Genomic DNA, 17,556 nt, shown 5'->3' with positions numbered 1-17,556 from the left:
AAGTAAAGAAAAGTAATGGCCATCCCATATTTGTGATTTAGTGAATGACAATGTTTCCTGTAGTTTTGAGTGCTGTGCCTAATGAATAAGCAGACAATACTTTAAAATAATTATTTTTTCACTCTACCGTGCCTGCTAATATTTATCTTTGTGGACTCTGAGGATTAATTAATTTCCATAAATTAGAGAGTATATCTATTACCTTCTTCTTTCCTTCCATTTTAAGCAAAACGAAGATGAGGGAAAGTAGTTTGTATAGAAAATGCAAAAAAAAAAAAAAAATTTAAAAATTAGTGCCTCCCCATGTTCCAGAAAGGAAGCGAAAGGCTGTTTTTTTGAAGACTATTGGATATGAAACAATTTTACATTTTTTACTGTAGATCTATATACATTGCATCATTTACAGCTGAGTGGATATGAGTTCCTCAATCTCATTGGCTGCCGTAAAAATTTGTAATATGTGTTTGCATTTTTAAAGCTCCCGATTACTTGAAATAATGCTTAATTTTTTTATGTTCCTAATCTATATAGTATTAGCTAGACCGTCAGACTTACTCCTGGTCCAAATGTGTAGAAATGCTAGCAATATTCATCATCTCAGTGAAGACAGTAGTTATCCCTCTTAATAAAATCCATAAAAATTAATGTACTAATTTTCTGACGGAGGAAAGTAAAAATAGGAAAGTATTTATAGTTGAGACTCCACCCTTAAACAGCTGTGCTTGGCATTTGGAGCTTAGATGTGAGCACTGGGGAAAATAAGATCTTCTATGCCATTCAACTCCTTACTTCTAGTCACTCAAATAACTTGAAATAGAGAATTTCATACTTCCTTCTAAACGTTCTCCCCTATATCTGCTGATTTCCTGGGATTTCTTTTATTTAACACTATATTTAACCATTTATATATATATATATATTACTTACTTTGGTCTTTCTGCCTAGGACAACAGCAGAAGCCTTTTGTCATATATCGTTTCCTATTATCTTCGAAATTTTGATGAGGTAAGACAGTTTTTTGCATATAGGGTTTTTTTTTTGAGGGGGTAGGGGTTCGTCTTTGTTGTAAAGGACTTGGCATTATTTGTTTTTGCGGTTTTGCCACCCCTGCTGCCGTATGATTGTTATCGATCTCCGTGCTGATTGGTTAAAAATGATGTGTTTCTTGCTAATGAATTAGGACGCCGGGAAAGAGCAGTGTGTTTTTCCGCTACCCGAGCCCCAGGACCTGTTTCAGGCTGCGCAGATGAAGTTTGAAGATTTTCAAAAAGATCTCAGAAAACTAAAGAAGGACCTCAAAGGTAACGGAGCGTCTTAAAGAAACTCATGTTTGTGAGTCATGCATTTTTTTTTTTTAATAAGAGAAGCTAGACTTTTTGATGTTCTTGAACAGAAAGTCTTTTGGAGCCTCGTAGAGCTGAAAATTGTTTAGTATGGCTAAAGGAATTTTTTTTTTTTTTTTTTTTTTTTTACCAATCATCTTATTGTTTTGTTGTTTAAAAAGCTGGTTATTTGAATAGTCATCTCTTCCATCAGGAGCAAATTTGTCTTGTGTTTACAGCCAAGAACATTTGTGTGTTTTATCTTGTCACTGTTGAAAGATGACCAGGCCCTCCCAACCCTCCCTTCATACACTTGCCCAAGACTTTGTGAAGCTTGTGAACTTTCTTGGGGACAAAGCATCTTCTTTCACATATGTGGTCAAACAGCACACGTGTGTATGTCTTGTTAGTTTGAGAAGCCTTATATCATTTTGAAGAGTCTGAAATTGGTCAGATTTCTACCTTAAGATAGAATATTTACACAAAGAGTAATATTTACACAATATTTACACAAAAGTAAGCAGTGTACCCTTTTAAAAATTACGTTGTGGTTAAAATCTCTTTTATTCCCTGGTCATGAGGTTTCTTATTGTTATGGAGCTGCAACCACCACTGCTAGCTAAGCCTCTATCTCACTCTATCGGGCACAGACAGGGAGTGAGTAAATGTACGTGAATTTTCTTTTCTTTTTTTAAAAAATATATATTTTATTGATTTTTCACAGAGAGGAAGGGAGAGGGACAGAGAGTTAGAAACATCGATGAGAGAGAAACATCGATCAGCTGCCTCCTGCACACTCCCCACTGGGGATGTGCCCGCAACCCAGGTACATGCCCTTGGCTGGAATTGAACTGGGGACCCTTGAGTCTGCAGGCCGACGTTCTATCCTCTGATCCAAACTGGCTAGGGCAGTGAATTTTCATTGGATGTGTAACTACAGGAAAAAAAGAGGCGTGGTTACCCCTGTCCAAAAACCACTCAGATGATGTGATTTTTTAAAGAGATTCTACCCAGTTTGGTAATGCTTATCCAAACTGATTTAAAATGAAATGTATGGGGTCATATATATTCTGGTCGCCGATGCTGTTATGTGGATTAAAATCCACACAATAACATTGCATAAATTGGCTTGCAGTTTCTAAACACTCAGCACCCCTTATTATGAGCCTGACGCAGATTGGGCATTTGTGGGTGCATTGGGTACCCTCAAATATGGGTGTGCATTTACTGAACCCAAGAATGACAAGTTTGTTTAAAATAAATAAATAAAATTATGTTATGTTTGTATAACCCTATGTTATTATGTATTTAAGTATGACTTTTAAAAACAATAAGAGACAAACCATATATAGTATTTATCTTCCTTCAAAATTATGCCAGGTATATCGGTTTACAGGTTTGCTTATTAATATCTCCCTCTCTCAGTGCCAGGGGCATTTCTGGGGAATCAGAAAAATACTTTATACTTTTATTAACAATTCAGTCTTGCAAAGTAGGACTTCATAGTTTACAGGGGAGTGGAGAAAGGAGAGGAATGGCCATCGTACTTCTAGGGAACGTACGTTTGCTTATGATGGGAAGGATACCTCACTTATTTTTCATATCTGCATGCTTTCTTCCTGTAGTTATTAAATATACAGGTAGCCATGAAAATTGCAAGTTCTCACAAGACTTAGAGCTAGACAGGGAGAACTCACAGACACCAGATAGTGGGTTTGAAGAGGACCAGTAGCCACTGCCATTGTCCTACTTTCTCTTGCACATCTGCCTTTTCCAGCGATGGGGTGGCTCCAGGTGAAACATTGAAGGAGCATCTTAGCAAGTTTTGAGCACCTCAAAGGGTTAAGAAGGTAATGATTTTCACTCAAAGGGTTTACTCCTTATCTGTAACTAGAGGCCCGGTGCACAAAATTCATGCAAGGGGCTTGGCCCTTGCAGCCCCGCCCCTGACCCTCCCCCCCATCCCACTGGTCAGTCTGGAAGGTCGTCCCGCATCCAGTCTAATTAGCATGTTAGCTCTTTATTATATAGGATAAGGCCAACTGCTCAGAAAGGTGTATTTCCTCCTTGAGAACCTAGAGCATTTGACCATGATAGTGTTTTCTCAAGTTCGGGCCTAGTGTGTGAACATGGGGGGCCCTAGAAAAGGAGGGCTTTCACGACCAAATAAATCTGAGGATTCACCATGTTCGCTGAAAGAAGGGTTAGCAGCAGTTCTCGGGTTTATTTGCCCACAGAGCACCTTTTTTTTCCCCCCCCACAGAATAGCTGGTAGGTCCTCTGGTCGGTGGAATGAATACATTTTAAGAAACACAGGCCTCACCCGACCAGAGTGGCTCAGTGGTTGAGCGTCGACCTATGAGCCAGGAGGTCATGGTTTGATTCCCGGTCGGGGCACATGCCCGGGTTGTGGGCTTGATCCCCAGTGAGGGGCGTGCAGGAGGCAGCCGATCCATGATTCTCTCTCATCATTGATGTTTCTCTCTCTCTCTCCCTCTTCCTCTTCTCTGTAGAAAGAAAGAAAGAAAGAAAGAAAGAAAGAGAGAGAGAGAGAGGGAGGGAGGGAGAGGAAGGGAGAGGAAGGGAGAGGAAGGGAGAGAAGAAGGAAGGAGAGAGCAGCACAGGCCTGGCTCTGTGTTAGTGACAGAAGCAGGGCATTTCCGCTGAGGAGCTTGCAGGGAAGGTGGGGAAATGAAGCTACAGTCCATGAAATAATGCAATCGTGTCTTCTGTGCTTGTACAATGAGAATTGGTTTGAGCCATTTACAAGGCTGTCAAACACTGAGGTCTCCTTTAAACACTAACAGAATTCATAATTGAATCATATATATATATATTTTTTTTTTGTTTGTCTTTTTTTGCTTTTCCAAAATTTGAGGTTTTGTATAGAAAAAAAGAAAGAAAGACGTTTTACAACAACGAAGGGAATCTTCTGAGCTCAACCTGAATGAAATTTAATTTCCGGGAAGGACTCGGCATGCGTGCACCATTTCATATCAACGAGGCATAAAATAAGAACCCCTCATTGTCCCTCTTTGGAACGAGATGGGTATAAATAGATGTGATTTATGCATTCATCTGACTACATGGGAGTGAGATGGGAGATTATTGGGTTATGTTATTTGGATATAATTAGTTTAAAATAATGCCTTTTTTGATAAATGGAGCCTATTAAAACTTATTCCTTCTAAGTGGTTAAATTAGGTGATTCATTTAAAGAAGATTCAAATATCCTGTCCACCTTTTGCCTGAAGCGAGTTGTTTTAAGAAGGAGTTTAAAAATGCAATAATATTTGTAAAGAATGTATCCTGATCGTGCCCATCTACTAAATATCCAATAAATACCGTCTATTCATAATAAGGAAAAAATAGAATAAATGGTGTGAAGTAAAGAGGTAAGAAAAGTCATTAAGACACTCACTTTCTGGCTAAATCACTTCCTCTCAGGTTTCTTAGAGAGTTGACTTTTATTTTCACGGAAAGACTGGGAGAGAATGCTGAGGGCTGAGACATTTGAACAAGACAGCTGACTCTCCTGTTAGCATTTAGAAGAGCAGAACATCCCCTCTGTCTGCTTTCTATACTTGCTCCCCAGATTCCCACCGCCCTGGGGTGCTCCCATGGCCTTCTGAGCTCGGGGACATGTGGTTGCTTAAGCAACCTGATCTGCTTTGATCTCTTCTGGTTGTCAGCAGCTTTCCTGGACGTGGCTGAGCCAAATGGCGATTTCTGTTCCAGGGCCTGTCTTGGGTAGAAAGCGTAGCACTTGCCACATGACTCCAGTCAACTCAGCACTTACAGAGCACCGAGAAATGAAGTTCCCCGAAGTGGGCGAGAAATTCTTTCCTGTTCCCTTCTTCCCTCCCCTCCCCTTCAGTCCCTGGACTTGAAAATGTTTAAAATGAATGGACTCTATCCTCACATTGAAGTAATGTCGGTGTAGAGGTCTGAGCTATATAGGAAAAACAAGTCTTTAAACTTGTTCATATTGATTTATATGTGTTTACGCCAATTATATTTACAATGGCAAATTTCTGATTTTTTTTGTTTGAGGAAAGGAAGCATAACGTTATAAATTCAGTTCAAAGGCGATCAGTAGCTTCTTTTAAAATCACGTTCTGTTATGATTTTAAAATGAATGTCAGTTCAACATGGGAACATCAGCCAACATTGAAAAACATAGGACAGAAAAATATATTTATCTGTAATCCTACAGTTAATGATAAATAACCTTAGTATTTTGGTCTATTTTTATCTGGGGTCTAACCCTCCATGTCTCCTGACTTCTCTTTCAAATTTTACCCCCCTCCCTACCCCTTTTGCTATGATCATCATGCATTCCTCAACATTGCCTTTTAATTCATTAAATCTCTCTTTGACGCTATCCAATCCAGTATTTATATTGCCAGTGCAACTATTTTAAAATCACAATAATTATTTTTTGTTTCCAAGATTTCTAGTATGGTGTTGTTGTTGTTGTTGTTTTTTTTACCATATCTATTTTTACCATTAAATTCATTTTTGTTCTTATTCTGCATAGTATTTCCCTTGACCTTTTTTATATTTGTAAAGCTATTTTAATATCCTTTTTGGATTTTCATAATTTTTGTTTCATCTGAGATGAATTCATCCTTTATTTGTTAATACTTATAAGCTGTCTTTCTACTCATTAATTTTCTTTGTGGTATTAGAATGTTGATTTAAAACAGTTGTTAGAAAATTACAGCCTGTGGGCTCAATGAGGCCTGTTCTTATAAATGAAGTTTAGTTGGAACAGGGCCATCCGCGCCCGATCATTTATGTTCTGTCTGTGATTGCTTTTGTGCTACAACGGAAGAGTTGAGGAGTTGTGACAGGAACTTATCTATCCATCCGTCTTGTGTTCTCTGTTTTTCTCCCGACCCCCCAAATCCTGCACTTTCGTGATTTTTCCATTGCTTTGACTTGGCCTGCCTTTGGCCAGAGCCAGACCTTCTCCTGGCAGCTTGGGGATCCTTCCCTGTGGGCACGTCGGGTTTACTGCAGAGTCAGTCTCCACAGGAGTGAATGACTTGGCTCCGATCTGGCCTGGATTGCTGTCTGTCTGCTCTTGCTGCCCCAGGCACACAGCTGTGTAGGGGCTGGAGCTGTTTCCCTGCTCCTTCCATGGCCCCTGGAGCCTCGTCCTCGCTCTGGGTTTCTAGTAGTCACACTGGTTCCATTCTCTCCCACCGCTGGTCTCCACATCAGCCAAGATCTTTACCCTCCCCCACGCGCACTTCAGTCACTCCTGGCTTGGGCTGTTTCTTAACTTGGGCTTCTCTACTATTTCTGGTTCAAGAAGTTATTCATTTTTTTTTTAAAGCATAATGTGTCTGTTTGGTTTTCTTTTTTGATGTCCTCCTGCATTGCTCTGGGTTTTCAAAAGAAGGAAGTTTAGCCTGTTAATGAATCCATCATTCCAGTTGACTGGATATCACTCTGATATGTTATACATTTTTCTCAGTGAAAATTTTAATAGCATTTCCCGGGGGCTCTTACTATAATTTAAAAACCATTTAAGATGGTTTCATAGAAATCTGTCTTATGATGGTGCCATAATTTAATGAGGGATTTGATTCTTGCAAGAAATTACCTCTTTCCAGTTTTGCCTACTCTTCAGAAATATTATGTTGAACATCCTTATTCATAACCTTTTTACTGTATTTTCTGTTTTTTTCTTTAACATAGATTCTTATCATTCTAATTACTAGATTAGAGGCAATGAACTTTTTTTTTTCAGATTCTTGATACTCATTATCAAAATGCTTTCTAGGTAGGCAGCTTAAGAATTTGATGGGTAGGTTATCTCATAATAATCAGATTTATGAAATTTAGATCAGTAAGGAATCAGAGATATTAGAGTCTAATACTTAACTATCATTCAACAAATGTTTATTAAATCACTGAAAAAAAACACATACATTCTTCCCTCATAGCTCATAGACAGATAAGAGCACCAATGGTTATGTGCATACATACACCATTGTATGGTCTAGCAGGTATTTTTTAGTTCTGTAAATAAGATACTACAGAAACGCAGAGGAGGTAAGGATTAAATGTACTTGGAAAATGATACCTCAGTTGGACTTTGAAAGATCAGTAACGTTCCGTCCAGGGGAAAGAAGAATAGAATTTCAAGCACAGGAAAGGACATGAGCGAAGTCACCAGTGTTGCGACTAGTTGGGCTTTGATTGTCTATTGACCCATGAGGTCAGGGGTTCCTCAGGCTTAAACCTGAGGGATACAATATTCAGATGTGAAATTTGGCTCATTGCAACAGAATTTGTAACGAAGGTCAGAACTGAGCATGCGTATGGTCTGAAGAAAAACCCTTTGCTGGTAATTTTGATATGTCTTTTGATATGCCCCACCCACTCACAGTGAGTCCCATAGTCTGTTTTCTCTTAAATTCCCTACTAAAAATCTCAGGGAATCCTTGACATAAAAGTGCTACAACTTAAGAATTCCTATTCTAAGATACATTTTAGTTAGAAAATAATTAAGAACCAAAATCTTTTAAATGATAGTGCACATGAGCGTGGCTTATGAAAGAGTGGAAGGGGTGCTAATAGAATCGTTCATGTTGAGCTCTAGTCTTTCTTTTATTATGTTTTTTAAAAAGATATTTTTATTGCTTTCAGAGAGGAGGGGAGAGGGAGAGAGAGAAACATCAATGATGAGAGAGAATCATTGATCAGCTGCCTTCTGCACACTCCCTACTGGGGATAAAGACTGCAACCTGGGCATGTGCCCTGACCGGGAATCGAACCATGACCTCCTGATTCATAGGTGGACACTCAACCACTGAGCCACACCGGCTGGGCAGAATTGGCATTTATTGAGCACCTTTTATTGTCAAGACATTTTGCTTGAAGCTTGGAGGGAAAAGATGAATGATCCATGGGCTCTTGTACTTAAAGAATATATTGTATCATGTAGTTCAGAAGCCAAACATACAAACAGATAATTACACTAGAACATAATAAGCCCGTTGCTACCTAATTGGTTAGAAATCGCCATTAGGATGGAGTCCTGACGTGTGAAGACTTTACAGGTGAAAACATGTATGGAAGGAAACGTTAGCAGGTGAATCTTCCATCCCATGGCATGAGATGAGCGCGCCCTTGGCATTGCGGGCGTTCCCACGTGACTCAAATACGGGCTGTGTGCAGGGGAGTAGAAAGCGACAAATCCACAGGGATACGTACCCACCAGGTCACAAAAGCCGACGTAGCCACGCTGGGCGGGAAGACTCTAAATGGATGAGAGGGGTGTGTGTATTTGGAACACAGGGGGGGTGTGTCTGTAGGAGAATGAAGGGGGCCACAGAAGCATTTCAGGAAGGAGAAAAGTCTATTACTCCTGCATTCTTGGCATATCCCTCGTATGAGAGGAGAGAACGCACACCCACTGTACAAGTTTATACGCTTTATAAGGACATTATATTTTATTCTAAACGCACTATCCAGCCACTGAAGGATTATACTTCGGGACCTGGAGTGATAATGATTTATGTCTTCAGAATATTGCTCTGGCAAGCGTAGAATTTGGGAGACTTAGGAAGGAACTTCCATAAAAGATAATAGTGATTTTGACCCAGGAGGGAGCGGGACAAAGGAGATGGAAAGAACTAAACATGTGTTTCTGATTTTTAGGGGCGGTGAGGGTGGTATAAAGTAATTATTTAAATTTTTCTGTGTACTAGGTAATATATAAGTATTTCCTAAAGAATTGTCCTCACTCCGGAATTTCCACGGAGTCAGCTCTGTGTAGGTTACTGTAATGTTTTTCTGCTTGAGATGTTTATATTCCTTTACATCAGCTTTGAAAAAAGTGTTCGCATTTGTGATATTTTTCCCAAAGCTAATAAGTTTCACATATCTTTCTTTCTTCTCATCTTTCTTCCCCTCCCTCCATAATAATACACACGCGTACTGGGTTCCCATGGACATTTCTCAGGATTCTTAGACTTTTCATGCTGTAAATCTCTTGAATCGTCATTAAACTCAGTAGTAATTTTGCCCTGTGGAAGGGAGAGTTAATGAGAAGAAAACGAAGTTGTCAATCACTTAATTTTAAGAGCTGATGCCATTTATTCATTTTAGGAAAAAAATAGTGAAGTCGTATTTCCTCATTTTCACTAATCACTTACTTTTCGTACCCTACTGCCTTGAAAAAAAAGCCCAGAAAACAATGAATTAAAGGTGATTAGTTCTCTGACATTTGAGCTAAGATGCCTTTTATTTCTTCTTCTTGTCTGATCGCTGTGGCTAGGACTTCCAGCACTATGTTGAATAAGATGGTGAAAGCGGACATCCCTGTCTTGTTCCTGTTCTTAAGGGGACTGCTTTTAGTTTTTGCCCAGGGAGGATGATGTTGGCTGTAGGTTTGTCGTATATGGCCTTTATTATGTTGAGGTACGATCCCTCTGTTCCCACTTTACTGAGAGTTTTTATCCAAAAAGGGTGCTGGATTTTGTCAAATGCTTTTCCTGCATCTATTGATATGATCACGTGTGTTTTTTTTTAATCTTTCAATTTGTTTATGTGATGCAACACGTGTATTGATTTGCAGATATTGTGCCAGCCTCGCATTCCTGGAATAAACCAGAGAGTAACCCAAAGATTTTCCAAGAAATCAAAAATCCATAGGGAAAAAAAAGTGTAGTGTTTTACATTGGAGTGTAATGTTCTGTTGCATGAGGTATACAAGATTTGTTTAGAAAAAAAAAAAAGAGAAAATAAAACCATTGGTGACTCCATGGCACCCACCATTCAGCATAGATCCTGACTGTGGCATAGAGAACACCTCCGCTAGAGCCAGGGCTGCAGATTGGTTCTGGGAGTCGTTCCTGCCGACCAAGTGTGGAGGGAGCCCAGTCTCCCTGCTCTTCCAACTGCTCTGTAAACGTCTCATCGACTGCCTTGCTCTTCTCTCAGTAGCTACATGGTTTCTGTTTTTTAAAAAAATATATATTTCATTGATTTTTTTTTTAAGATTTTAAAGTATTCTTTTTTTATATATATATTTTATTGATTTTTTACAGAGAGGAAGGGAGAGAGATAGAGAGCTAGAAACATCGATGAGAGAGAAACATCGATCGGCTGCCTCCTGCACATCCCCCACCAGGGATATGCCCGCAACCAAGGCACATGCCCTTGACCGGAATAGAACCCGGGACCCTTCAGTCCGCAGGCCGACGCTCCATCCACTGAGCCAAACCGGTTTTGGCTTCATTGATTTTTTATAGAGAGGAAGGGAGAGGGACAGAGAGTTAGGAATATCGATGAGAAACATCGATCAGCTGCTTCTTGCACACCCCGCACTGGGGATGTACCCGCAACCAAGGTACATGCCCTTGACCGGAATCGAACCTGGGACCCTTCAGTCCGCAGGCCGACGCTCTATCCGCTGAGCCAAACCGGTCAGGGCATGGTTTCTGTTTCTTAAAAGCCACTCCAGTGTCATGTCCAACGCACGCTGACATGAGAAACCATTGGGTCTTGTAAAGAAGAGTTTCTGATCTAATCAACCTTCTTTGTTCTTTGTGTCTGTGACGTGGCTTCCTTCAAACTTGACGAGGCAGGTTTATGGAGGCCGGTAAAACCTTCTGGAAGCTCACAGAAAAGCAGTGACTCGAAAATAGGCAACATTGATTGATTGATGGAGTGTGGAGACATAGAAGTTACAGCGGGAATATTCCAGTTTCCTAAAAACACACACCCCAGAACCTCTGATCAGGGCTCATTTCCGAGAGTGGTGTGTGACACCCTTATTTTAATCGGATGGTGATAAGATGATGTTGGCTGTGCCCCCGACCTGCCAGTCTGGGGATTGGAACCCCTTTTCCAGTGGAAACACCAGAGAGACTTTTGTTCATCCTCTCCTCTGGCTAGATTTGTCTTTGTATTTGAGAGCCTCACTCATGCTTTCCACGGTTCGCCCTTTTACACAATATAAAACCTTTTTGGATCAGGAAGGCCTTTAAATTAAACAAAAGCCTACATGGTTGGAATTACTCAGTTGTGCCAACTGCCTTTAACAGATTTTAAGAAAAATATTTGGATTTGACTGTAATGCAATTTTCCAGGAACTCTGTCTCATGTTATGTTTTTAATAATGTGACTAAATGACCCTTTAAGTTGGTGAGAGCACGGTGGTTGGTATTTAAAAAAAAAATCCACATAGTCACCAGTTTTGAAGATGATAATAGGATGATGTTATGCACCAAAATGCACTATAGTTAGGTGAAGAATGGGGTCCAATCTTATAAATTTCCTTATGCAACATATTGATATACTAGTATATCATTGAATATATAAGTATGTCTATAAGAAGTGCGCATATACAAGTCTGTACAGACTCTAGAGCTTGACATTTTGTTTCTCTAGTTATCCAACAGGTTTTTCCTTCTGAATATAATGAATAAGGCAACAGCCACCCACAAATAATTGTGCACATTTTATATCACAGTGAAGAGCTTTAGTCATCTGGGTTGGGATTGGGGGCACTTGGGTTAAGATTTACACGCTGTTATCTGTCACCCACCGCTGGAGGCTTAATGTCCAGATTAAGGAAAGTCGTGGTCGTTGACATAGTTGAAAGTACTTATTTCCACACAAGGTTTTAGTGCTTCCTCTGAATTTCAAACACTGGGCACACAGAGGTGGCCTCAGGGAATGCAAATTATAATCAGAGATAGGTACATGTCAGCAGTAAATGCAATAAGATAACATCATTAGTAGCTATCATTTTTTGAAGACTTCTTACCCATCAACTCAGTGCTTAGTGCTCAGGCGCCCGGCCTTCATCAGCCCGATTTCTAGTTAAGGAAGTTGGGGCTCAGATAATCTAAGGACTAGCTCAAGACCACGTAGCTACTAGTAGAACCAGGCCTGAATGCAGATCTATTTTGTTTGAACCTCTCCTTTTATCTTATATCTTTCACACAGGCTCTGTGGAAGAGGGACATACAAAGTTCAGGGGTTGGGGGATTGGTGATGGGTGAACCTTGCTGAGATAGTTGTGTATGGATGGACAAATCAAAGTTCAACCATTGATCATAAGGGGATAAGAGTATGTGAGGGGGATGACTAGCATGTACAAGGCCTGGGGACTTTCCAATAGAGAGGCCATTTCCAGATTAATAAGGGGCTCGTATTGACAGGAGAATCCAATTCCCTTTTCTATTCATTCCACAGGTAATTGTTGAATGCCTGTTGCCTGCCAGCGAATGTTTTAAGTCCTAGCAGAAAGAGTGGGGGAGCGAGTAAATAAAGAATGATAGGAGTGGAGGGGCCTCATCTGTCCTCTGAGAGACTGGAATTCTGTGACTCACTGCAGATCTGGACTATCTGTGGTGATTCTATCAGAGCTATTTGAAAAGCAAACTCCAGACATGTCATTCCACAGGGAGACCGTGCAGAGAGACAGAGGGGTTTCTGCTCAGGGTAGAGTTGAGGATTCTAATCATGACAGCAGCTCATTGAGGGAAAAGATGCCTGGAGAGATAGGAATGGCCATCACTCGAAACTCTGAGATCCGTGACAAGCATCTTCTATGGCTTCCGGAAGGAGGACAGGAAGTGAGATGATGTTGCCAGTAAATGACTGAGAGTTTTTCTGGATCTAAAACGCCTCTTGGTTCCCCTTGTGTGTAAGGAAATCGACCCTAAGTAGAGGGGGAAAGATAGAAGCAATAGAAAAGATAGCGTTTGCTTGCGTTTATATTAAGAATACAGTTTATAAGAGCCAAAATGTAATTGAAAATATAATTTCCCCTCATTTAAAAATATGTTACCCCTTCTTATCTGCTGTGTCTTCTGTTGTTTAAACGTTGCTGAGTAAAAATGCAGACTGCAGACGTGGTCCAATTGAGAAGACTTGGTCATGGTTAGACTGTGGCCCATCTCTGCTTTCCTAACCAATGACCTCCCCCTCTCAGGCACCAGGCCCATTAGATGACCTTGTGCAGGCTGCTGGTGGGAGGGTGTTCTTATGGCTGCGTAGACCTCCAGGCAAGCTACAGCATCAAGAAGAAGGGGACAGGCATTACTTCCATTTTCTAATAAAAAGTGTGAAATTGAACAATCATCACTAACAGTCAAAATATTAATCTTTCTTGACTCAGGTTTCTAAGGTCTGAAAATCAGACCAGGTGAGAAATTGGATTTTTCCTCTCCCTCCCATCCTTCCCCCACCCCTCCCGTCCCCATGCTGGCCTAATCTACTAGATACTAGCCTACTAGTATTGTACTTTTCTCATTGTGATGGAAAAAGAATTAATGAAAAACCATCTATAAATAATAAAAGCATAATATGCTAATTAGACCGGATAGCCAAACAACCTTCCAGACGACCTTCTGGACGAAGCCGGGGCTGTGAGGGCTGAGCCCCTTGCACAAATTTCATGCATTGGGCCTCTAGTATAGGACAAGGCAAGCTCCCTGTGGCAGGGATTTTTTTCAGGCCAGTTCTCTTCTGTTTGTGGCAGTAATCATAGTGCCTGGAGAGGGACCTTGAACACAGTAGGTAGTCAGTCCATATCTGTGTCTTAGAGCAGTGGTCGCCAACCGGTGGTCTGTGGACCACTGGTGGTCTGTGAGGTCCAAAAGGTTAGCGACCGCTGCCTTAGAGGAGTAGATTGGGTAGCAATTAGAAGCTACTCAAAGGCCTTTGGGTCTATTTCTTCATGTGATTTTGCCAGAAAGAATTCACCAAAACGATTAGAAGGGCTGATAACCTGCCTTATTTCCTTTCACTGATGCACCGTTTCCCCTCTAATATAGGAATGTATATATGTTTAGAAAACTCATCCATTTAGGATATGATTAAGTATATCCTGATTATCCATCTGTAGACATGAAGGGGCACAGAATTTCCGACTACACGGGGCTGCCCTAAGTGATCCATCCTAAAGGAAGTTGACGGCTAGCCCCTCCTCGCCATCTCGCTGCCGTGTTTCTGACAAGTAGCCCCCTGCTTTCAGAAATGTGAACTTGGGAATAAGCCTGTTTTAGGAGTTAGTGGATAATAACGACAGTGATGATGATAGGAAATGCTGGGCACACTATTGGGACACTTTCCATCTCTTCACTGATTTGATCCTCATAACAACACTGAGAGGCAGGCCTGGGTCCTCCCTTCTCCTGATGCGACGGAGGCTCAGAGTTATGTATCTTGCCCAGGTGACACTGTGGAAATGACCGAACTGGACTCACAGACTCTTTTTAAAAAATGTATATTTTTATTGATTTCAGAGAGGAAGCGAGAGGGAGAGAGAGAGATAGAAACATCAGTGATGAGAGAGAGTCATGGATCGGCTGCCTCCTGCACAGCCCACACTGGGGATCAAGCCGGCAACCCGGGCCTGTGCCGTTGACCAGGAATGGAACCGTGACCTCCTGGTTCATAGGTCGATGCTCAACCACTGAGCCACACCGGCTGGGCTGGAGTCACCAACTCTTACGGATGTCTTTTCACAGTCTCCTCACGAAGCCTTGCTTATAGACTTGTCATGTCAGCATTTGGTGTTTCCAACGTACGTGTAGGACATATGTCCGTTAGGGTGGTTGACAGGACAGTCTGGCTTTATGAGGTTTTGAGGTGGTTTGGATGCTCCATCGACGGCGCCCTAAGCAGCATGTCTCTCTGATTGCAGCCTGCGAGGTGGAGGCGGGGAAAGTGTACCAGGTGTCCCCCGAGGAGCATGTCCAGCCCTTCAAGGAGAACATGGAGCGGTTCATCATCCAAGGTACACGCCGGGTTGTGGGGGTGCGGGGGGGCTTGCGTGTCCTCCCACGTCAGCAGAGGGCAAGGAGGCGTGAGACAAACACGCACTGGTTTCAAAGGGATCGACAGCCCAGAGAAACACACTGTTTGACCCTGAGTCATTCAGTGGCAAGAGTCTCGCATTTGCTCAGCCTGCTGCTTTGTGAATCAAGTTCATTATTATCATTGTTCTCTCATGATGAGGAATACAATAGCTATTGGTGAAATAGCTTATATTTTGAAAGACTTAAAAATTGTTATATGCTTTTTAAATGGATTTCAGAGAGGAAGGGAGGGAGAGAGAGAGAGAGAGACATCAATGATGAGAGAGAATCATGGATCGGCTGCCTCCTGCACACCCCCTACCGGGGATGGAGCCCACAACCCGGGCATGTGACCTTGACTAGGAATTGAACTGTGACCTCCTGGTTGATGCTCAGCCACTGAGCCACGCTGGCCGGGATGGTACTTTTTTGATAGAAAATTACATGTCCTTCGCTAGGGTTATGACCTCACTTCATCCTGGCATTTATTTGGTTTGTCAAAATATTGCATCCAAAAGCCAAGTATATTGATGTTTTTCAGATCTTCAAAACATTATATGCAGTTTTTAAAATAAAGTATGTACAAATTTCTCTGGATATTTAAAACCTTTTTTTTTTTTTTTTTCAAAGAGCTTAAAAAACCCAATATTATCTCACTGGCTTTTCCTATATTCCTTTGAGTTAAGCAGGGGTGAGAAATTTCAGAAGATGTTAAAGAAACAATTTGTTTAAAGAGGAAAAAATGTGTTAAAAGTCTCGCTGTTTGAAGTCACCGAAACTTACAATTATTTCCATGCGTTCGCTACTCAAAACCTTTCATCCTTGGAACGTTCCATCTCTTCTGGAGATCAGATTGGTGACATGTCATGCTTGGGGACAGTTGTCGCTGTTCAGGAATTCTCGTAGAGGCCGACATGGTGTGAGTCTGGGTCTGCGTACCAATTCATCCTCTCTTCAGCCTGGTTTTTATACGTTAAGTGTCATTAATGATGATTTACAATGAATGAGGCATGCTGGAAGTTGATTAAACATTAAGAATAGCTTTTTTTTTTTTTTTTTTTTTAGATAGGAAAAGACCATTTAGTCATTTAATAAAATCATGATGACCGAAAGGGAACATGAAACACGAAACAGAATATGAAAGGGATTCATAAATCAGAGTGGCTGTCATTTCCAGATTTTCGGGTCCTCATGACTCGGAGTGGAAAATCTACCCACTGATTCCCACATAGTCCTTTGACTGGAATCACAGCCCTGTAGTTACATATTAGAGGACCCTGTACGCTCGCTCCACTCTTAACGGTGAATAAAAATGAGTCTTGCTTTTTCCATTCAATGTGGTTTTAGCATCAAGAACATGTCATTTGAGAAAACTATGTAGGTATGGAATTTTGTTGTTGTTTGTGGGAAGAAAGGAGCCCTAATGCTATGATTCATTTAAAAAAGAAGAAGTCAACAATTTGCTGGATTTCACATCTACAATGTTGGCGAGTGTCACCCATATAGTTGTTCACATTATTTATGGTTTATTATCTAATCTTTGCCATCTGTATTTTGGAGACCTGGCACTGAAATCTTCTGTATAACTATATCTTAGTCATCTTTTGCATGAATAGCAAAGTTACATTTTTTTAAAAGATATATTTTATTAATTTTTTACAGAGAGGAAGGGAGAGGGATAGAGAGTCAGAAATATCGATGAGAGAGAAACATCGATCAGCTGCCTCCTGCACACCCCTACTGGGAATGTGCTTGCGACCAAGGTACATGCCCGTGACCGGAATCGAACCCGGGACCCTTCAGTCCGCAGGCCGACGCTCTATCCACTGAGCCAAACCGGTCAGGGCACAAAGTTACATTTTGAAACCCAGATGGAATCTCTCGATGGAGGATTGGGCCTCATACAATAATGTGATTGCTGAGTGGGTGTGGTCACCTGGGAATTCTGGGGGAGAATGACATCATCAGGATGGACAGAGACATCCCCACAGGTGTTAGCATTTCGAGAAGAGAGGTCAGAGGAAAACCAAGAGAGGCTGTTGTAACGGAAGCCAGAGCTCGGAAGAGTTTCAGAGAGGAGGAGGGAGTCGTTAGAGTGCGACCTGTTCGAGGATGGGACATTTTGGGGGAGGGGGGTTGGCATGGGCAAACATCAATTTCCTGAGCTTCCGCCATTTAAGGAAAGTGAGGAAGGTCAAGGGTACCGCTCTGCAACATTTTGGGAAGTCCTTGTGCGGCAACTACAACTGATGCCTAAGTGTTCCATTTAAGTGTTTAATCCGAGCCCCTATACCTTAGCTAGCTCCAGTTTACGCCGACGTACGCGATTTTATGTTTGCACATGTGTCACTCTTACGCCCATGTTTGTCTCTCCTGCCCCCTTCCTCTCTCTTTAAAAG

The 17,556-nt window shown here is 41.4% G+C and overlaps 1 protein-coding gene across 1 annotated transcript in view; it reads left to right on the top strand.

Annotated features, from left to right (window-relative positions):
• The window catches only part of FMN2 (formin 2), a 127,445-nt gene that overhangs the window by 71,391 nt on the left and 38,498 nt on the right, over positions 1 to 17,556 (top strand). The window contains exons 12-14 of the mRNA XM_036355152.1: positions 946 to 1,005; positions 1,181 to 1,301; positions 15,004 to 15,096. Coding sequence (XP_036211045.1) covers positions 946 to 1,005; positions 1,181 to 1,301; positions 15,004 to 15,096 — 274 coding nt within the window. The remainder of the gene's footprint in view (positions 1 to 945; positions 1,006 to 1,180; positions 1,302 to 15,003; positions 15,097 to 17,556) is intronic.

Source organism: Myotis myotis, unplaced genomic scaffold (assembly GCF_014108235.1).
Source record: "Myotis myotis isolate mMyoMyo1 unplaced genomic scaffold, mMyoMyo1.p scaffold_m19_p_21, whole genome shotgun sequence".
Taxonomy (NCBI): domain Eukaryota; kingdom Metazoa; phylum Chordata; class Mammalia; order Chiroptera; family Vespertilionidae; genus Myotis; species Myotis myotis.
This window is presented reverse-complemented; position numbering and strand designations above follow the sequence as displayed.